The 23,418-nt window shown below is 33.6% G+C and overlaps 2 protein-coding genes across 3 annotated transcripts; one reads left to right on the top strand and one right to left on the bottom strand.

The window, feature by feature from the left end:
- Positions 1 to 5,278: 5,278 nt before the first annotated feature.
- Positions 5,279 to 9,056, top strand: LOC139527721 (uncharacterized). Of its 2 annotated transcripts, none has more exons than XM_071323347.1 (2): positions 5,279 to 5,556; positions 6,100 to 9,056. In XM_071323347.1, exon 2 carries the CDS (start codon positions 6,109 to 6,111, stop codon positions 8,707 to 8,709), a length of 2,601 nt encoding a protein of 866 aa, XP_071179448.1. In that variant the 5' UTR covers positions 5,279 to 5,556; positions 6,100 to 6,108; the 3' UTR covers positions 8,710 to 9,056. The 2 variants fall into 2 exon arrangements, with proteins under 2 accessions (XP_071179448.1, XP_071179447.1); XM_071323346.1 differs by having other exon boundaries at positions 5,480 to 5,589.
- Positions 9,057 to 18,299: 9,243 nt separating this feature from the next.
- LOC139526097 (uncharacterized) lies at positions 18,300 to 20,117 on the bottom strand. Its single transcript, XM_071321248.1, has one exon. It carries the CDS (start codon positions 20,115 to 20,117, stop codon positions 19,044 to 19,046), a length of 1,074 nt encoding a protein of 357 aa, XP_071177349.1. The 3' UTR covers positions 18,300 to 19,043.
- Between the last annotated feature and the right edge of the window lie 3,301 nt (positions 20,118 to 23,418).

The following is a 23,418-nucleotide window of genomic DNA, read 5'->3' as shown; positions in this document are numbered from 1 at the left end:
ACAGAATATAATTTTTACCCCAAAATTGAACTCTGACTAGGATTAAATTACGTGCATAGTATGTGGAACATTCCAAAAAAGTCAAGAGGAATTGATTTAAACGTTCGAAATAAGACTAGACATGTCTGTGTATTTATACTTATCTTACCTCCTATACATTTCTAGGAATGTGATTGGTTAAAAGCGCCCTCGTGGAGACCGTGTATATTTGATATTAGGTTAGTAGGGAGGCGGGGCTTATCTCATACACGGTTAGTAGTGGAGTTACGTCCCTTTATATTCCATATAAGGTAGTAGGGAGGCGGGGCTTATTTCATACACAGTTAGTAGTGGTGTTACGTCCTTTTATAAACAAAACGGTACTGAGAAAAAAATCGTAAAGGTTTCAACAGACGAATAAATTGATGATTAATATTGAAATAAATTCATCTAACACATTTAACCCTCACAAGTTTTTATTGTTGGTATCTGTTTTTGTAGGATCAATGGAAGTAGTTTCTTAATACTAACAGTATTGAGGACTTGCTCATTTTGATAGGTCTAAATTTCACACGTTAAGATAGTCGGTAAGATAAATTCGTTACATAGTATGCTAGTGACCTAATACGGTATATATGGGGTCAGTAAATTTCATATGGGGATTCGAGCTTCGCTCTCACCCCATATGAAATTTACTGATCCCATATATACCGTATTAGGTCACTAGCACACTATGTAACTAATAATCTCTCACAACTTTTGGCATTGGTCTAACTGTCGAAGGAGCCAAGTCTGGTGCCCAATAGAAACTTCATACCAAAAAGTGAAGTTCATCACATACATGTATGTACAACAAACCAAGTAAATACAAGTGAAATAAACACTCATATGACATTGACATATTGCCTCAATGATTGACTGATATAAGTGTAAAAATGGGTCATTTTCAAAAAATGTCGAATTTTGAAATTGAAAAAATTATTAAAAGTTACTTATTCAAACAACCCTCTACATAAGCAAATCAAAACAAACAGTACTTTAAGAACAACATATTAAAAGATGCAATCTTAATGATGTCATACAAAAATATGTTGAAACATTTTTTGATCGGTGGTACATTATTTTGTCTATCCTGTTACCATTTTCAAAAGAAATTTTGGGTTATTAAGAAAAGGTTTAGATAAAATGTTAAGCTTGTTTTACGTAGACAATTAGATGGTTTTCAAGAGAATAAACTTCTATATATATTCATTCTGTAATATAATAGATTATTTGCCAATTTAACAGGTTGTACTGAAAAATGCCTTTAAAAATTGGTTTTCAAAGGTTGTAAAAATTACCACCAGTAATGCAAGTCTAAGATAGCAATTTATATTGTTCGGCATTTTTTCACCCTTTCAAATAAACCCAACATCAAGTAAATCCCTCATAAGTTAGTTTACTTTTCTCTATATTTCATTGGTAACAGGAACGTACGTTTCTGATATATTACTATATAAAAGTCTATCCTGTTACCTTTTTGTCTATCCTGTTACCGATATCAGTATTGCACCTGCGAATGCTTAATTGGGAAGATTAATACGTTATAACCTTAAGATGACTTCAAATAACGAAATATTTCATTCGTTTTGCACCTATATGTTAAGATAAAAAAATTAACGACGTTTTTGTCTACAATTGTCTATCCTGTTACTGTAACCATAGCAACCATAGTAACAGGATAGACATAACAGGATAGACAAATTTCTTCGTTTTTGATTGCTGTTGTGAAATAACTACTCCCTTTGGTGAAGTGATTATGTTTTTCTATTGTGAATTTGGTTTCCAACACGTTATTGCACTTTTTAGAAGTATACTGTTGGTGTATTTAATCAAAATTGGTGGTAACAGCATAGACATGAAAAAAAGTACGCTATATTTTTTTCACTAAATGTCTTGAAATTTCTTTTCTCTACACTTTCGTTCAAGAAACGAGGCGTTTTAAATGTAAAGATTACTTTGCACTTTTGAGATCAACACTGACTGATTCAATATTCATAGGGAGAATAATTTCACGGCTGATTTAAGTAGCGGTAACAGGAAAGACATGAACCTCCTGTACGCAGATTCAATTTAGTTTGTAGATAATATGTTACATACAATGATATAGAAGCTACGATTTTTCGTTAGAGTAATATTAAACGTTCTTAAAAAGTCCCTTTTGCAGATATCAAGGCGATCAGAAAATCGCAAAAAAATCATTTGAAATGTGTTTTTCTGACACTGTACGCAGACAAATACCCCCAAAATGGGTCTTAAATGCAGTTTAATCTTATCAAAATAGATGCAAGGTGTGTTTATTATTAATGTTCTGAATCACAAATCCGACAAGCTTTCATTTAAACCATTACAACTGAAATTTCCATTAGAAATAAAAAAGTTAGCATGGGTGTACTGAAAATTCGACATTTTTTGAAAACGACCCAAATAATATTAATATGCATGTAGCGTACAGAAAACTAGACTATAGATTCATAGTTACCTGTAAAATGTGCATTCATTGATACTTGAGTTACAATGTATACCTTTATGCAGCAAATGACCTTTAATGGTGCTTGAAATTTAACTATAAATCAAATAAGACGTTTAAATCTCTATATTATATGACTGTGTAAAGATGCTTAAAAACTTCAACTTTTTCATAGTCGCGCTATTATCTTTTTGGAATAAAATATGATAGAAATATGATAAATGCCACGAAAGAGCTTGGAACTCTTCTAACTTGGAGAATAACAGTCCACTTGAATGCGTATCTATATATCCCGAAATTTCAACTGGCCATCCCTGTCCTCAGTACAGGTCTTACGGTCTCGAGTAAAGTGTTTATCTCCCCAAACCTTAGTGTAGTTACATCTATTGTAAGAATAGCGAAAAGGGAGTATAAAAAGCTATAAAAACATTAAGACCTCCAGTTATAAACCATAATGTTAAAGTTTCTTTGAAAGGCAACTGAAGCAAGAACCTAAGAGTTAGAAGACATGTCACCTACGAGCGACAAACGATTTTGAATTTAAATTTGAATCTATTCAAATTTACTCAGCGTAGATCTTACTGTCGCAAGAGAAAAATCTATTCAAATTTACGCATCGTAGATCTTACTGTCGGAAGAGAAAAAATCTATTCAAATTTACTCAGTGTAGATCTTACTGTCGAAAGAGAAAAATCTATTCAAATTTCAATATCATAATTCCTTTTAAAAAATGCATCTATTGGTACTTAATTTATGCAGCATCGTTTTAAGAACCTTAAAATTTAACTATAAATCAATAATAATGTATTAAATATCTTTAGGACTGGATAAAAGATATTTAAAATCTTCCGCTTTCTCATTTGTAAACTCGCAATATATCATGTTTCTTAATCATTTAAAATTTAATAAATCTTGATCATATATTTTAGGTGTGTCAGTTATCCTTATTATAATAGTTGTTGAAAACGGACAAGGATGTCGATAAATATAACTGATCATGATATCAAATGAAAGAGAAATGATAATAATTCATTCAATATTTCTTTTACCAATGCAATGAACTTTTCATCGTACTTTTGGTGTATTCTGTCCTTTTTTCTACATGCACTCTGTATATTGTTCTGTTTTAAATCTTGATAAGGATGTATCAATAAAAAAATTCTCATTTAAGGTTTCGTGAAAATGTTGATTTCTATGTCCTTTTAATTTTGAGAATTGTCATTAGTTATCCCGCTTTGTCCGGGTGGCAACACATTGGGTAATTTTGAGAAAACACGAAAACTGATCATTGACATTTAAATACTAAAATAGCAAAATCTATGTCAATTAATATATATACAAATGTAACACACTGAAATGAATAAATAATAAGAAAAACAACAAATTATGTAATACCAAAACACGTCAACGTATCCTTATTCGTTGTTATATTGAAAGTTGCATATCGTCCAGTGGCAAATATGTCATGCTATTCACTAGGAGCATACACGTATATCCTGCAAAATAGAAAATGATTACCTGCAATTAAAAATTAAAAGGTGCATGGAATGTCCTGTAGGACAATTTTTTTGGGCACTAAAACAGGTTACGTACGGACGCGTTAATGAGTCATTCCGACAGGTCTGTCAAACAGCATATTATACAAGAATACCATTCAACGTCCTACATTTGAACGTACGTCGTGGCTGTGTATTACTTTATCACGTGTTCTGTAAACCAAAATTTTTGAGAGCAATTTATTTTCGCGAGTAGAAAAATATTGCGAATATATTTTATTGTTGCGAATATGTAAAACTTAGATCTTTCCCAGTTCAAATATATCAATAAAATGTGAAGATCGCGAACTGTAGTTTTCGATTACTGATGCGCAGATTATGTTATCTATGAACTGAAGCATAGCTTGAATAAGCTATCTCCCTTTCTACTTTACTTAAAACACGACTTATCTTAAATACATTCCAGAGTGAATCTGATTGAGTGATAGATTTTGTTTGCTTTGAGTCAATTGGCAAATTTGTTCCTTGCGTGTTTAGATCAACCACGTATGAAACAATAAATCTAATAAGTATAAGGGGTTTCTTAGTTTACTGGGATGAAAGATGGAAAGATTCGACTGACAATGTAAAACAACAAAAAAATGTATGAAATATTGGATAAGACCATAAATTTGACTTTGAAATTCAACATGGTTATATTCGGACCGATCCAACTGTTGTCGCAAAGGACGTTTAACATGTTTAAGGTAAGGAGAACATGACACCCTCTCAACACTTGCTATAATGCTACCAGATTTAGCGACACATTTTCAACCGAAAATGGCTGCGTATTTATACATCCCAAATAACGAATTAACCTCTTACTGTCAGACAGGAGAATTTCAGATATCTAATACTTCTATTCTTCAGTCAAGCGATGCTCTCTGGTTCACAAATAAAGGAATCGATACTCGTGCAAAGTTACGAAAAGGGTGCGTGCGACGGTTTTGTGTTGAAAACGGGATTTGTGTTGAAAAAACGTTTAAAAAAAACAAAATAATTTGTATGAATATCAGCGGGTTCATTTCATGATTTCTCAATCAAAATTTACTAAAGGTGTCCTTACATGTTACAATACCATATTCATTAGTCACAAACCAGTGACTACACTTACAAATTGTAATTTAGACCAGTTATCTCCGGTTCGATTGCAGTATTGTAATCTACCGTTCCGCTTAATACATTTGATAAAAATAAATGTACATATCTTTTGTTTTTAAAAGTATAACACTGTCGTCTCAAACTTTCATATTTCAGAAGACATATGAGACAGGGGTCTTTGAAGGGGTGGATATAAAAGTAGAAAATTAAACAGTGATAAAATGTAGGAATTCACGTTTTCAAATATGTTCATTTTGAAAGAAAATTAAAAGGTTGTCAATTTTCATACAGAAAACATGTTTTAGGATGAGATTACCTTTCAGATACGCAAATTCCTCCTTGTGAGCCAATGAGTATCACCCTGGTGACTTCAAAACGTAATTCCGTAATGGCGATCTTCATAGGAATTCATACAGATTTTAATTGATTTTGGTAGTCTTTACATTCCTTATTTAAGATAATCAGGTAGAGTGAGGAGTTCAGTTTTTATTATTTATAGCAGTTATTGTTCTTATGTTCAATTCAAAGGCTTATCATATTAACGTATATACCGGTAAAACAAGAAAGAATGGCAAATACGTACATAAGCTTAAAACTTTAAAATCAGGAACTATGTAGAAATTTATATCTTGAATTTGACATTTACTAAACCAAAAGTCATAATTGTTGTTAATCTAAAGATTAAATAATTGGTGTTTATCGCGAAATCATTAGACAATCTAGTCAAAAGCAACGAAAAACAGTTGTACTGCTTTTCCTCTTCTGAAATTCACAATGAAGCAAATTATTACACCTTATTAACTGTTCAATCGCAGACCAGTTAAGATGGACAGTTATATATAGCATCTCCCCGTGAGTTTTAGTGATTGAATCATAAGTTTTTGTTGACCGTCCGTTACAAAAAATCTCTTTCCAGAAGTCACTATTCCAACTGCATAGTTCGGTTTGTGTTGTTACATTTTTCTTCTATTCCAGAATATATTAATGGAGGAAGAAGAAGATTCAAGAAAGATGTCTGCGACATACGTAAGAAGTACCAAGGAAAGCACAGTAGATTTAAGTGACATAACAGAGGAGTTTCTAACATGCCCTATTTGCACCGAGGAGTTCGCGGATCCCCGGATGTTACCGTGCCTGCATTCTTTCTGCCATCATTGTATCTCAGATTACATTGTTGAGAATACACGTGAAGTAAAATCAGCCAAGTCTTTCGCGTGCCCTGTTTGTCAGGCAAACGCTGATGCCGTCAATCCAACGAATTCGGTACAAACATGGGCAGACGACCTTCCTGTAAATAACTTTATTTTTGGTCTGATTGATGCAATTCAGCTACGGTCGGGCGAGCGACAGTGTGACCCTTGTAAGAAAATGGATAAATCAAATATGGCTACCATTTGGTGTCATCAGTGTGGCGAGGCAATGTGCGACTCGTGTACGGGACTACATAACAGTATGAAATACTCCACGGGGCATATCACCTCAGATATAGACGAAGTGAAACAAACTCCCGTGAAAACTACTCAATTGAGGTTGCAATGTCCGAAACATGAAGGAAAGTTCTTAGATTATTATTGTTCCGATCATGGAGAGGTATTGTGTACGTCATGTGTGACGTCAAATCATAGAGATTGTAAGAGCGTACAATTTGTGAGTGAAGCTGCTGCCACGCTGAAGCATGATGGGAAATATATCTTGGATAACCTTTCCAAAATTACAGAATGGTCTGTTCGAGTTATGGAAAACAGAAAACAATGTTTAAAGGATATTCAAGGAGCAGCCGATTCGGTGAAAGACCAAATTAAAAGCATACGAAATAGAGTTAACGCTATTCTAGATGTGCAGGAGAAAAAGATGATTGCAGAACTCAAACAACACGAAGTGGAGGAGGCTGAACAGTTCGAAAAAGAAAAGAATCGTTGTAAGGAAATTATAAGCATCACAAGGAATGCGAACGCTCTCTTGAAAAATTCACTCAAACACGGGACTGATACCGACGTCTTGTCTTGCATGGCCAAAATAAAATCAGCAACTCGAAAACACGAAAAAGAGGTCAGAGATCTATGTAAGCGGCTCAATACCGTCCAAATTGAGTTTCGTGAAGACGATTCAATAAATGAAATGCTGGCACGTCTTGCCGAAGAGGTTGGACATTTTTCCGTGTCACGACAGACAGTCAATATTCCTCCTTCGTACCACGTGAGGGCAGATACAATATTTATCACACAGAATGAAGATGATGACGAAGAAGATGATGAGGTTGAGCAAAATATGTCAAAACATTCAACTCCATTTGGTGGCAAAGGGTCGTCTGCAAGCAAAATATCAAAACCCTCACATTCAACTATTAAAGGAGCTAACTCGGCAAGGACAAGTGGGAAAAGTTCTGTTAATTCGAAAAGAAGAGGATCCCAATATCACAATTTTAAAGGTCAAGGTCATTCATCAAACCCCTTTTTGTATTCTGCTTCAGCTCGGGGTTCTCCGAAAAAGGGAAAGATATACTCATCTCAGTTACTGCCTATTCCTTCCTCAAGAATGAAAGAAGATAGTGATAGAACTCATGAAACATCATCTGAAAGTACAAATTGTTCACCTCAGCCAACAGCATATCGTCTCAGCGGGACCACTCGAATAAGTGGAGATATCTCAGCACGTGTCAACTACACACCAATATCACCGGGAAAACTGCCGGCTGTTCGGAAAGGAGCCATTAAACGAGCACTCCCAGATACTACCTTTGTAGCCCGTACACCAAATGACCGTGATAATGCCTGTTTGACGGGGGCCACGTTTTTATCCGATGGAAAAATTGTTCTTGTCGATCAAGTTCACCGAAAGATAAAGCTATATGACGACATGCAACGATGGGTTTCTGAGAAAGTCTTGTCAGCACGGCCTTATGATATAACTGAAATTGCACCTTTCGAAATAGCAGTCACTATTCCCAAAGAGAAACGTGTTTTAATTTTATATGTTCGCAATCCAGAAATATCTGTTTCGTCAAGTTTTCAGACAGGATCAAAATGCTGGGGAATAAGTTCATCTCAAGGCACTATTGCAGTTTCTTGTTACACCGCTCCACCATGCGTCAAATTGATGACCCGCGACGGCAGAGAAATTAAGACAATTAACGCTGATCACTACGGTCACCAGTTATTTTTCTTTCCCGAATATGTAGCGTTCGATAAAATAGGTGAAACGTTGTACGTTACAGATAGGTATAAAAAGTCCGTTATTTCCGTGACCGTCCGTGGTGAGAAACGATGGGAATTAAAACCACATTCTCTGAAGGCACCACGTGGAATAACTGTACACGGTACACGCGTGTACATCGCTGGGAGTAGATCTCACAATATCTGTGCTATAACGACTATGGGAGAAATGTTGGGTGACGTCATCAAGCAGAACCTGTCGTCACCGCACAAAGTCTGTCTAAACTCACAAGGGGATACAATGCTTGTGACACAGCATGCGGTAACATTGATACCGGTTGAGAAAAACACTGTCAAGCTGTTCAAACTACAAACAGATTGGCGGGAAAACTTTACTGACACCGATTCAAAATTTTCGGATTTAGTTGAATGACTCTAATTTCGAAAAAGTATTTATGATATTTGTCATACATTAACTACATAGATCTTAATTAATTTATACCCGTCTTTCATAACATATTCACATTTCTTAATCAAGCTTTTCAGGGCAATTAATAACGACACATTAATGCGCCCCTTTAATGCCACTGTGGTTTGTTTGTTAAGATCCAAATGTTTCTTTGAAATGACCCTGTAGTTTTAATATATAGAAAGAAAGTTAGCCTTTCCTCTTTTACATTAAGAAATATCATATTGAGATATATTGTAACTGTTGGGTAATTATATTATTGTATTTTCTTATTTTTTTACGTCAAATATTAAATCATTGCTGTATATCAATTATTGTTCATATTATATCATACATATAAAACATGCAAGACAATGGGAATAATTCTGAACGGAAAATATTTTCAATCAGACAATTCTTGTGGTACAGTGTAGCATGTTCCTTTTAGAAGAACGCACAACTTATTCGTGAATCGAAAACAAAAGATCTGTGTATTACAGGAAACCTCTTTCGGATGCGAATAACAAATACACCAATATCTACTTAGTAACTATATTTTTGGCATTGGCATTGCACAAGGTCGTGTTTTTATCTGACTGGTAATGACTTCTTTACACTTAATACATTGGATGTTGGATGTAAATGGATTGAAAATTTAGTCTCGGATACATCATTTTTTTCTTTAATTTGCTTTTGGCTTGCGAGTACTCACAAACCTTTACATCACTAGTTGTTGTGGGATGTATAGATACGCTGCCACGTCAGGTTTGTGTTTTTTGTTTGATGCTTTCTGCTTTGCAATTATCTGATGAGTTAAGCCCCTTTCAACTACGTGTTTTGTTTGTTCTTATCTTGAGTCGTTACACCACTGTCCAAAGTTAGAGGGAATGTTTGATGGCACCAAACTAGTATAACCCCACCATATTATATATGTGTGCCTATCCCAAGTCAGGATCATATAGTTCAGTGGTTGTCGGTGTCTCCTTATTTTTATACAATTATTTCATGGTATGCAAATATAAGTTCTGGCATCCATGGATGGTTATTGGATATGTACAAATATAATTTCTGACTTCTTGGGATTTTTATTTTTTTATTGTAATCAATTAATGCATTGTGTACAGACGTCCCAGGATGTACATGCAAACTTTCGGATGTCCCGAGATAATAATTGCATGGAGTACAAATATATGTTATAACGTTCATACACGGATGGTTATTGCATGGTGCATAAACATAAGTTCTGATGTTATTGCATGGCGTACAAATATAAGTTCCTACGTTTTTATTGAGTGGTGATCAAATATATATGTTCAACGTCTCAGTATTTTTATTACAATGTGTTTGATGATTTCTGAGGTCATGGGATAGTTATTGAATGGTGTTCTGAACTTTAATATTATATCTGACGCCTCGGGATGGTTATTGCATGGTGTATGAATATAAATTCTAATATTCCGGAATGGTTATTGCATGGTGTAAAACTATCTCAACAAACTGAGGGGACTGCATTAAATGGAAGGACATTGAACATTCATAATTCGACATACTAGGCTGTGTCAAACTAGCAGTACATATTGGAGCCTATCAACCACAAAAGTGCCCTTTGAAATTAGCAAGCGGATAGTGCAGGCCTAACACGTAATCTCTCATACAAACGTCTTGGGTAGCCAATACACAGTTAAGTAATAAACTCAAACTAGGAAAATAACGCCTGGACTCAAACCCATTTGTAACTCTGTCGGCTTTAAATCGTATCTTGTTCCCATCCTGAATAGTAACCAGTAGTTGTCGTTTGTTGGTGTGGTTCATAATTGTTTCTCGTTTCTCTTTTTTATATAGATGAGACCGTTGTTTTTCTCGTTTAAATGGTTTTGTAAGTCATTTTGGGGCCCTTTATAACTTGCTGTTGGGTGTGAATACCGTACTTTGACCTATAACGGTTTACTTTAACAAATTGCGACTTGGATGGAGAGTTATCTCATTGGCACTCATACCACATCTTATATCTATGAGAGACTTTCCGCAAGAAAGTGAACTACATCCGATATTTTTTTTAAATCAACTTGTCATAGATAGTATTCCTACGATGTATATGTTTGAACTATTTGCCACTTAAAATATAGAAAACGAGCTGTCGCAGTCAGCATGGTCAATGGAAAGACCCAGATTTCCTTAGTTTATTCTCAAATCAGATATTTTTTTGATTCAACAGTCCCATATGAAATTACAAAACCTACGTAAGGAAACAGTACGAACTCTGGCAGTACATTTTGAATAACGAGAGGGTAAAGTCACGTGACATAGTGTACTTAGCAAAAGTCATTTTTTGTGAAATGATGTGCTTATATTTGGGTGGAAAAACCAGAGTAACTTTATTAATACGACCAAACTCAATATTTGTTATATCCTAATACGAAATAATACCATTCAATGCATACCAGATGATGATTAATATCATAATTAATTTTTGAAGATGGTGCGACTCTAGCTTACTGTACTTATCATTGATATAGTAAGCTCGATTTCTTTTGAAATATTAAAATGTTTAAAATACGCCTATTTTCTTTTTGTTTTGTTTCTGTTATTTTAATTATTATATATCGTTTGTTTTTGTCTTCTCTTTAACTTGCCATTTTAAATAAATGATTTCAGTTTACCTGATGCTTGTCTTAATCATTTTTTTCTCTTTATGTACATGAACATTTATTTATTTACTTATTTTTTTGTTTGATTGTTGTATGAAAATAATGTATTTTTCGCAAATTAATCCATAAGGAATCGATCGAGAATGGGATTATTTTGTTTTATTTATGGATTTTTACGTAAGAAATCTATAGTATGAAATCATGGCATCAAAATTGAGTTAAAGTATTAGCCATTTTCTAACGACCTGATTAATTCATTAACCCAGATGTTCGCGTGTCAAAGCGATATTTGGCACTCAAATGTTGTGATAAATAATGAACAACTATTAAAAGTTTACTAACTACATTCCGTGGCTTTAGCAACATAACATTGTAACAGATATACATTAGAAATTGTCTAGAAATATCAACTTTTCGTTTCCCACGCAGACATTATTGCATTTTATAAATCTGCAACCCGGCTTGCTCATCAATCGCTGTTTATTTTAATTTTTGGTTTAGTTTACTGTTTTCGATATTTTAGTTTTATTGGCCGCGTTTATGTTAAATAGTATGAAAACTTTCAAAACCATCTTGAATCGTCCAAAAGTTGAATTCAAATGATTATTTTACAAAAAATACAAAAAAGATAAAAAACAAAATACACACAACAAAAAACTTTAAAAACGCAAAACGTAAGTTATTAACGTTTTTTGACGATCGTAAAATCTTGAATTCATAAGTCTTAAATTAAAACAACGAAGTCCGAGTTTGTCCGCCGTTGATTAAAAGACACATATCTCTCATTAATGTACTTGCCATTTCGGTTGATTCTGACCTTTACTTATATTTTTTATTCAAAGCAATGAAACTATAATGGGAATGAGCCATAGCGTGTGAGCTTTTCAATTAAGTACAGAAAAGTTGAATCTAAAAATTAAAATTGTATGACATGCTATTAATGTAACGAGGACTAAAATCCACATAGTTCAGTACTTCTTTACACGATGCTTAAAAGTCTCGCGTGATCAGAGTCGAGATTATAAAATAAATTGATCTGAGATATAAGGCATTCCTTATCATTTATGATCTAAAACCTCCATTAAAAAGTACTAACATACTTACACTAAATTCTAATAGTTATTGATTGGTACATTTTTGGAGCAAGAGTAGGCTACCCGTGAACAATCATAAATAATTAAAAGAACTATTTGTCACACCAACATTGTTTCTAAGGGACAAATATGAACAGTTTATATAGAAATGGACATTGGACAGAGTAGATGTTAGTTTGGTGTGGATTTTCTAGTATAATGGAAAATCATTTCACTAAATATTAGAATACGTCGGTTAAACAACGAAAATGGATTTAGACATTTCAGTGAAATCATCAACGTATATAAAACCTCAAATGTTGAAATAAGACTGAAGTCGGTTATAACAATGAGTTCTGTAATCGATTTTCACACGGAAAAAAGAATAAAATATGGTCGGAATTCTATGTGTGTAAGAGGTGCGGCATTTTCAGGGACAACTCCAACAAAACCTAACTCAAAATCAGAAGAATTTGACGAAAACTTGGTAAGCAGAAGTGTTTCTTTTACTAAATCTCGTAGCAAAACAATAGATAACAACGAAAACTCAAACAGAGAAAGCGAAGACTTGCGGGTATGTAAAAGTGGGAAAATATCAGATTCTCTTGCAGCAAGGCGCAAGAAATTGAAACGGTCGAAAAGTGACGCATTTTTAAAAATCCATAAAAACCTTACCGCACTCAAGACTTCGTGCTCAAATGACGAACATGCAAGAGACATCGAAAACGAAAGATCTGCAAGTGCTTTAAAAAGGAGAGAATCATATACAAGAAGAGAAATTTTGAGTGACCAATGCGCAGTGGACAGTATAAAACCCCTTAGCAAATTTAAACTGGACGTTAAAATTGGAGTTCGAGACAATCATTACAATCAATGGGCGCGTTCTAAAAGGTCAGTGTCACTTTCAGTTAATTCAAATGTTAATCGTAATGAGCAGACCAACCAATCCTCCCCTCCGAACACACCCAAGCTACAGGACAAACAACGACGAGTATTAGCAGTTCCGCGCAAAAGTGACGTTCAACGAAATACAACGGGAATATTAAACTTCGACAATTTCGACGTAATATTTCAAAATATTCCTGTGAACGGAAATCTACGCATTTCACCAAAAAAGAAGGCAAGTATAGGAAATTCTCTTGATTTAAAGAAAACAGAAACAAGTGACGTGACCAACTTGCTTCAGGTTGAAGGAGCACGAAGTAAAAGCGATAAAGATGACAGCCGTTACGAAATGATTCCAATACCCAAAATTTCAGTAGGAAATGTTCTGGATTATACAGTTTGCAAAAAGAAATTCGAGAAAAGCGGAAAATTATATGAACCATGCGAACATTGTAAAGCGACAGCTTCAAATACAGACGATCATTTGAATACTAAAAATGAATGCTTGAATAAATCAACAGAGATTGACGCTGTTTTAGAAGCTAACTCCTTATATTTAAAGGTACCTCAAGGTGGGGAGCTTGTTAAACATTCACATGGTGTTGACGTAAATACTGTATATAAAGACCAACCTATCGAGATAAAAACCCTGGACATTGGATTAGAACATAAAGTCTGCAGTACACCTCGTCCTAAATGTTTGCCGATACCAGATGAAGATAAAATAAAGAGTAAAGTTCCGTTAGTCCAGATGAAACTGGACGTCTCTACAAATTTTGAGCTTCACCCGGGAAAACATCAAAATTTTGTCATAACAAACGACATGAATCGATTTTCAAAAAACGTAGAGAGTTTAAAAGATCAGAAGATTATCACGGGTCATACTTCTGTGATGAATCAACTAGCTATAACCGAAGAAAAACGCGTTGTAACACCGATAGACGAAAACGCTATAACGCCGAGAGGGAAAGACGTAGTAACGCCTAGAACCAAAGACATAGTAACGCCTAGAAGCAAGGACGTGGTACCGCCGAGAGTCAAAGACGAAAGACCAGTAAAAATCCCACTGACACTGGCAAAGAAGACCCCTAATCTAGGAACAATAAATATAGAAAACAATTTTGCTCAGATGAGGATAGAACAACATTTAAATAATCTCAGAATAAGAACCGAGTCTCAAATGTCTGCCAGAAATACCCCCGTGAGAGAACACGTCATTTCGCCAAGAGAAGGGTGTATAAGAGGTCGCAACGAAAAGTGTCATAAACAGGCCAACATCTCATTAAATGATCAAGCAGATTTTAGCTCGGGAGCCTCACTCGGACGTATAAGTGTTAAAATACAATGTAGTGCTAAAAACATGAATAAACTGAGAAATACTAATAAAATTAGTGCATTTATTCCTCTGCGTGGTACATGTATGTCGGTAGAGAGGAAAATATGGACCTTACATAATTTATGAATGTAATGTTATATTAGTTTACATATCAAATGTAAAATTATCATTAATATGTTGTGTTTTATTTAATTTGTAGTATCTTTGAACAGTTAGAAGGCTGAACACAAATATTTATTTTAATTTTCTCTGGCAACCAAATATCTCTAAAGAGATTGGGGTTACGGGATAGCGAAAAGTGGACAAACCAAAAAAGCTAGACAAAAATTGGTAAAATTTTTAACACAAGTGAATAATTGGCTACTAAATCATAATTATAAAAAAAAATTATAAACGCAGAAAAAAGTTGTTTAAATGGCACAAATTCTAGAATACAGAACTGAGCAACTCTAGACCCTGTCGTGAAACCAGATAGAGCAACTCTAGACCCTGTCGTAAAACCAGATACCAGAATTGCACTATTTTTCTTTTTCATTAAAATCAAAAACTGATTTAATAAATCTCCGTTTGTTACTGCGTTGTAATACAAAATTAAGGAAATGTGGTATGATTGCCAAGGAGACACTTATCCATCAAAGGTAGACAACCGTACGTCCAATCTAATTAAAATATTGATCTCTGATTACGTTCTCCTACATATGAGCCAATTTAAATTTTATTAGATTGCCGTACGGTTTTCAATAATGAGAAAAACCCATACTGTATGGTCGGTTATAAAAGGCCCTATATGAAAAAAATATGAAACAGTTCAATTGGGAAAACTTACGGCCTAAATTATAACAAAACAACTAACGAAAAAACTAAAAGGACAGACATGAACCAACGAAAACCATTGCATGAACTACATGATCCTGACAAAAACAATGTTAACATGTACGTGGACGCTCAAGGCTCAGTCCAGCGGCTAAGTCTAATATTTTAGCACAATTGATCATTTTATGGTAAAAGCATGAAACTTTGCACATTGTTAGATATGATGATAATAAACATTTTGGGATATGGAGCCATCTGAAAAAAAAATCCTTAATGGCCGCCAAATTTCAAATTGGCCGCCATTTGTCATTAGGCCATGTCCTATATGTTGGTGTGATTGGGTTGTTACAATACAATATATTAAAGAAAAACAATAAAAATCAGTTTGAAAATGCTTAACTCATACAATGGATACAAATAGAAATACATCTACCAAAACCTAGAGGGGACGTGGACGCGTACTTATACATCGATCTTAAAAACAAAGACACCAAGTACAGATCTGAGAGTACTCGCAGTTACTGACAGCTAATTAAAAGTCTATAACAACTAATAAAAAAAACATGTATCTAAGAATCTGAAATGAACTATCAATCAGTACTCATCCATAAATGTGTTTTGCGAAAAATGTACAAAAAGCTTGGCATCTTAAGATAAGTAGAACATTGTTTTGTCTAGACAAGTACATCATCCGCATTCGGGTGCATGATAATAATTTTGTTGTAAGGTATACAGTAATTGAATACGGAAATATTGTTTTACGAACATAATTTTTTTTTGTTGTTCATAGTACAAAGCTGGTATATATTGAAAATAGAGAGACGATATATAACACTAAATAAATAACTAAAATACATTCCAGGAGTCGGTTTCACAAAAACAAACTTACGACTAAGATTGATCGTAAGTTATGAACAATGCAGACATGACTTGTGCAATGCCAAAAATAAAAGTATCGACAGGCAGAAGATATTTAAGAGTTAACCTTTTCATAAATAAGTATTATGTAATACATGATAGATAGATAGAGTAATTTCTATATAGAAAATGAACGTGGATGTGTATTTATACATTCCCCCAACCCCCCAAAAAACGTTCGAAAAGAATACAAATTTAATTATGTTTGAATTTGCTGATGACAAAATCGATGTTTGTGCCAATTTGAACTATATTCAAAGATATAATTACAACATTAGTAAGCAAAAATTTAGTAATACGTTTTTACGACTTGATGAGTTCACACGGATGACATAGATATCTTCCGATGAAAACTTTTAGAAAAAGGTCCATCAACTTTCTGCTCAGACACTGGTGACGTTTTACAGAGTCTGAGTAGAAGCTGTAAGCTCTAATACCGAATGAGTTGGGAAATGCATATCTTCTAACGGAAAGGATTGTGCTTGATATTCATATGATAAAGACTTTTTCTTTCAATCAGTTTATTTGAGGTCTGGAGCTGGCATGTCAGTAACTTCTAGTAGTCCTTTGTTAACTTATGTATCCGTGTCATTTTATTTAGTTTCTTTTGTTTCCTACTCTGACATTGGACTCCGATATATTTTAAAGCGAGATTTACTGTGCATATTGCTATGTGTTTTTATTTTCTACATTGGCTAGAAGTATTGTGGAGGGTTGAGATATAAAAAAAACCATATTTAACCCCGCCTCCATGTTGCACCTGTCCCAAATCAGGAGCCTCTGGACTTTGTATGATTATCAATTTTAGTTTTGTATATTTTAGAGTTCATTATGACATCCATTATCATTGAACTAGTGCATATGTTTGCTTAGGGTCCAGTTGAAGCACGCATCCGGGTGTGGGATATTTTCATTGTATTAAAGACCCATTTGTGGCCTTCGACTGTTTTCTGCTCTTTGGTCGGGTTATTTTCTCTTTGACACATCCCCCATTTCCATTCTTGATTTTATCTCCAATACAGGTGAAGTCGCTACTCATTCTGACAAATTTAGAAAACAAAGAAACAACATTTTATCGGTAGTTGCCAATGCTGACCGTAATCCACCTCTTAATATATTAGCGAGTCCATGTAATAAAGGTACAAACACGAAAAAATACCAAAATTATAAGTTACACTTATCTTGAAACACTAAAACGTGTCCATAACTATTTATTTATGTTCTTCAAATGATTTTAAAAGATGTAAGCTATACACACTTGTCAGTCATGGCTTACACCCCCTTTTATTTTTTTACTCAATGATTTGAAATTTTATATTCATTTGTCAGTGTGTAAAAGTCTAAATGTCTTAAATTGGATTTTGGATAGCAGTGGCGATAAGACTCTAGCTTACAAAGCAATGTTTGTATAAAATATATAGTTTCGTAAATGATTTAATCTCGGCTTAGAATAATCAAAACAAATCAGATTCATTTTTTAAAGGACGAATTCGGGTCAGATTTGATCATGATAATATGTTGAATGCTTTAAAAAGTAAAAATATTTTTTTAAGGGTAAAATCGTTTTTCAAAAATTAACTTTAACAATGTGTTCTGTAAAATTATGCAAAAACACATTATGTACCTTTTTCGCATGGCGTAGCTCATATGATGACAACTTGAAAAAAACAAAAGTATTATTTTTTTTCTGATTCTCGACATGCCCTCGATCTATATGTAGTTTTAAATTTAGAAACTTCAACAGTTTTATCAAGTGAAGAAACATGTACTTCTAATTTTTGTTTTCTTAGTTTGTATATTTGTTTATACGAATTAAGAAGTTGATGTAAATGCAAAGCATTATTTGTTTATAAATAAATAAACAACAAATATTTATAAATATATCATAATATATACAGTATAGATATTAACACAACAAGTACTTAAACACAAATGTTTAATTGCGTAGATTTTAATCTTGATCTTCTTATTTTTTTAAGTACTTGTAATGTCTGACGCACATACAGGTAGGGTCAGTCTAGAAATCGATGAGATTATTCCAACAACTGTTACATTCTAAAGGTGTTGCTTGTCATATATATATACTGATCTATATCCTATTAAGAAGCTTAATCTCGAAAGCAAGACTAATTGTGATTAACGAAATTTGACATCAAGTGGTCATAGAGTAGACTTAGTATCACAAATGTACCTTATGACACTTCAGAGTTTGACTATAGAAGTAAGACAATAATCCACAGACTACAAGACTGTCCCCTGTAAACTTAACACAGTCAAATCCACAGTTTGTAAACCAGTCCTTGTGCACTCTTTAACCTTTAATTGTCTATTCTATTTATGAATACGTGATTAGAAACTACTTGCATGTTTACCAACACGAAATAGATGGCCTATTTACGATCGATATATTACTATTATGCGCTCATATAATGTGTTGGAACTTTCATTTTTTTTATCAATTTGATCTATTCGATACAGCCTTAAATCGAAATGTATTCGTTGTTTTTGAACAAATCCATTCATACGACTCGGGCATGAATATGAATGTATGATGGCAATAAGAAGGGACACAATTTTGTTAGTTTATAATGTTCCTATATTGCCTGATTATTGAGAATATACTATAGTCCATCATAGTGGTATTCCTCAAATTGGCATTGTTTTGGAACGCCTAAGTGACAAACATGTACTGGTCGATTTTACGGAACCTGCAGTTATTGGTGGAAACAATCTGCTTGTTTGCAGTGACACATAACTAGGTGCTTGTGGTCTTGTATTCTGCGCTGGAAGATTTGCTATGAATTTTTTGAACTTACGACTAGAGTTGTTTGTCCTTTTCATTGCATTTCCCCCTGGCGCTGTTTTGGCGGAAGTTGTTAAGTTTCTAACAAAGTCTTCCGGATCATCTGTTAGGATGGCTTTCATTTTAAATCTCAATAAAGTGTTTTTGCCGGAAATATTCGATTTTATTTTCTTCAAAATGTTCCTAGTTACGAGAACCTCATGTCTATCTTTTTGTGTTCTAATATATTTATCATATTTTGTTGAATTTTCAAGAGGCCATAGTTCTTTGACCTCTTCTACAACCACTTCCGGTTCTTCTTCGTCCTTCTCGTCGTTAAACTTTAAACGTGAATATTTGACAGTCGATGAAATTGGCATTAAGACCCCTGTTGGAATGAATACAGACTTTTTACGCTCAGATTCATCCAACGCGTTTTGAACATTTTTAACTCGCCCCTGAGAATTGCTGACATGGGGTAATTTTACGCCATCTTTATTTCCATCAACTTCATCTTCTTTCTTTTCGTCGTCATCTTCATTCTCAGATTCGTGGATTTTGGTATAATTGATTTTGACAATTGAAACTGGTGGTTTTTCGTTTGTGTCTTCAAGAGCTTTAGTTATGACTTCATCATACGCATGCATTGTCTCATTAGTAGCCTTGTGTTTTCCAAAAACGGTAGTAAAGCGTTGTGTGATAGTTCTTTTCTTTGCTTCAAACGAACTTATTTCTGTTAATGCGGCTGATCTGTACTGGTTTACTTTTTTCTCCATTGTCTTTCTATGAAATTCGTTACTTCTGAATATGGTCTCACCAGTTCTACTTTTCGATACGCTAAGTGCTCCTTTCATGACTTTCGTTATTTCTAAAGTCTTTCTTTTATCATGAGAATCGCCTATGGAGTATAACCCCGAAACTTGCTTTTCCATGTTCATGTCTAATAAAAAATAGATATGCAGGGATTAGTCGAAATACATAAAGTTACTCGGAGACAAGATAATTTGTTTACCTCCCCTTTTAAAAAAACATATTTCATTTCTTTCTTTAAATTTCAATTATGTCGTGTTTTTTGTGTGTGTTGAACCGTTACAATATCTACTAGAAAAACATGTGCTTGATATTTATATTGGCAGACATCTTATCATTCAGGTATTTCACATCCAATCTTTTATGGTAATATTCTTTACAAAGCACAAAAATGTCAGTATTCACCTCAAAAGCTTACAAAACCTTTAAACAGACTTATTAAGAAGGGATATAGTTATGATACTGTTGTCAGGTCATTAAAGATTGCATATTTTGGCTTTAATATTGATTCACTTATAGGGTCTTTCCATTGGAACTAAACACATTTATTTTAAAAAAAAACAGTTGTTGGCATGATACGGGGTTATGTTCTTCTCGTATATTTTATGATAGTATGATACTAAACCCCTAACGGGAGGGATTGTGCCTGATATTCATATGATGAAGACATAATCTTTCAATCAGTTTAATTGAGGTCTGGAGCTGGCATGTCAGTTAACTGCTAGTAGTCTGTTGTTATTTATGTATTATTAGATCTTTCCACTTTTCTGTGGAAAGACCTATTGTTTTTCTTCTGATTCTTTTTTTTTTTTCTTCCGCCAAATTTTGTTCTTGCGATAAACATTTGTTTTGCAATATGTCGCTTAGATATTTGGTATATGATATCGAACAGTTTATGCGCTTTTGAAATTTACCCTGTGTAACCGAATACTTTTCTTTGCAGGAGTTATCTCTCCAAACACTGTGATCACAACTCCTTCGCAACCGTAAAAGATTACGACAAATTTATTTTATAAAATTGCTCGTTATATCCTTCGCATGATTTGTCCAATTTCATATGAGAGTTATTTCCCTTTTTGTATTTGAAATTTTGAAATGTATTTTAAACTGGAACACCATAAGTGATAGAGACCTAGGATCTTTTGATTTGAGGTCCTTGGTTCCAAAAAAATGAAAATTAGGTCAAGGTCAAAGGTCAAGGTCATATTCTAATTTTTGAATTTGTCTTATTTTCACTCATTTTCATTAACCTTATAAGATATCGACAAATTATTTTGTAAAAATTGTTAGTTGCGACATGTGGTAACTAAATAATTTTAGTTGAAAGGGTGCGTAAACAATGAATGGGAGTTTTAGCCCCTATCATATCTTAAATTATGTTTAAAGTGATATCACTTATTAACCATACATATTAGAGACTAGGGTCTTTTGATTTGAAATCCTCAGTTTGTGACCTTGAAATTGTGGTCAAGGTCATAGGTTAATTTGACGTTCTAGATTGTGACCTTTGCTTTAAATTCATATCTATACATCATAAAGCCATATGAACTGACATTTTAGACTGATTTTTTTATATTTTAATATCAAAATAGATATAAACTGGTGGAAAGGCCTTCAATTGTTCTCTGAACAATTGGTTTTTAATTGTCATTTTATTTATTTTCTTTTGTTACATCTTCTGACATCGGTCTCGGACTTCTCTTGAACTGTTTTTTAATGTGCGTATGGTAATGCGTTTACTTTTATACATTGACTAGAGGTATATGGGGAGTGTTGAGATCTCATAAACATGTTTAACCCCGCCCCAATGTTGCGCCTGTCCCAAGTCAGGAGCCTCTGGTCTTTGTTAGTCTTGTATGCTTTTTAATTTTAGTTTCTTGTGTATAATTCGGAGTTAAGTATCACGTACATTATCACTGTATAAATATTTTTTAAGGGGCCAGCTGAAGGACGCCTACGAGTTCAGGAGTTTCTCGCTACATTGAATTCGGCTGTTGTCTTCTCTATGGTCGGGTTGTTGTCGCTTTGACACATTCCCCATTTCCTTTCTCAATTTTAAGTGCTAGTTAACTGATAGTGGCCACTTATAGTATATTCGTTTCACAAAAATAATTACATTTACATGTAATCTAATTGAAGAAGAAAAAAAGAAAACGAGTTGTTGAGAGAAAAAAGAGGGAAATTGACATAGCCCGTATGTGCGGAGTGTTCAAAAATGCAGAAAGGAATAAACCAGGAAATATTTGAAGTTTTAAAAATATATAAAAATTAATATACTTTGAATTAATTCCAATTTAACGAAAATATGCACGACAATTTGTTTTTACTCCTTTATTATGTGATTTTATATGAGGTAACATATTAACCTTCGTTCTATTTCAAACAATATAAAATATTTATTTTCAGTTCTCTAAAACCAGACCTGATTATTCATTTTTGAAATCCTCCTCCCTAGAATATCTCGGTCTGCCCTTACTTTTCTAGTATTTATATTTCAGGCATTACAGTTACTATTTTGAAGTAATATTTTCTGACTAAACGAGTATAGATTCTTTTCGAAAGGGAGATGAAACGAAGTAAGACTGACTTCCGGTATCTGTGACCAACAGCATATTTTGACGTACAAGACTTTTCAGGTTAAAGTCGTAAACAGGAAACAAAAATGTTAAAAATATGTCTTGAAATGTAGAAAAAATGTTCAACAGAAAAATTGTATTTGTGTAAAATTTGGTACCCGAAAGTACTTATCGGAATACAAACCCGTCAAGGTAGGAAAGTAAAATGAAGATTTTGTAAAATGAGATCGAATTATAAACGTGGTCTACGATTCATATTTCGGTGTGCACAACAAGACATTTCTAAACGTTCTTTTGCTTAAAGGGTAACCACGTCAGATTGATATATAAGAACATTTCTATAAAACAAATGCGACAAAAAGAAAAAAAAACACCAAAAAAAACGCCTGATGATACGTTGTATTATAATATAAAGAAACAACTAACAAAATACTTCTTCATTCTAAAGCAATTAATTAAACGAAACTAAATAATGAAATAAATCCCATACATTTACACTGGTGTATTCTTATGTCGCTATAGCAACGTTACCAATACTTATTCAAAAGTGTTTTTTTATATAAGTTAATTTAATAACTGTCAATACACACATCCATTAATATCATCTTACCCCTTTTTTTGCAGTTCACTGTATCCAGGTTAAATTTTCTAGACTTGACCCGAGCTACCCATTTTTCTGTTTAGTTAGGGAACATAACCACCGATTTAATCAGGAGAACAAATCTTTTAATATGTAAACTATTGTATTAAGAGGTCAGGTTATTGTTTAAAATCTTGTGAACATTAACAACTTTCAAACATAATCTATCGGCGATAATCATTGATGTTTTAACATGCCAGATTAAGATTTTTT

Source organism: Mytilus edulis, chromosome 6 (assembly GCF_963676685.1).
Source record: "Mytilus edulis chromosome 6, xbMytEdul2.2, whole genome shotgun sequence".
Classification (NCBI taxonomy): Eukaryota; Metazoa; Mollusca; class Bivalvia; order Mytilida; family Mytilidae; genus Mytilus; species Mytilus edulis.
Note: the sequence above shows the minus strand (reverse complement) of the source record. Positions and strands in the feature narration are given on the sequence as shown.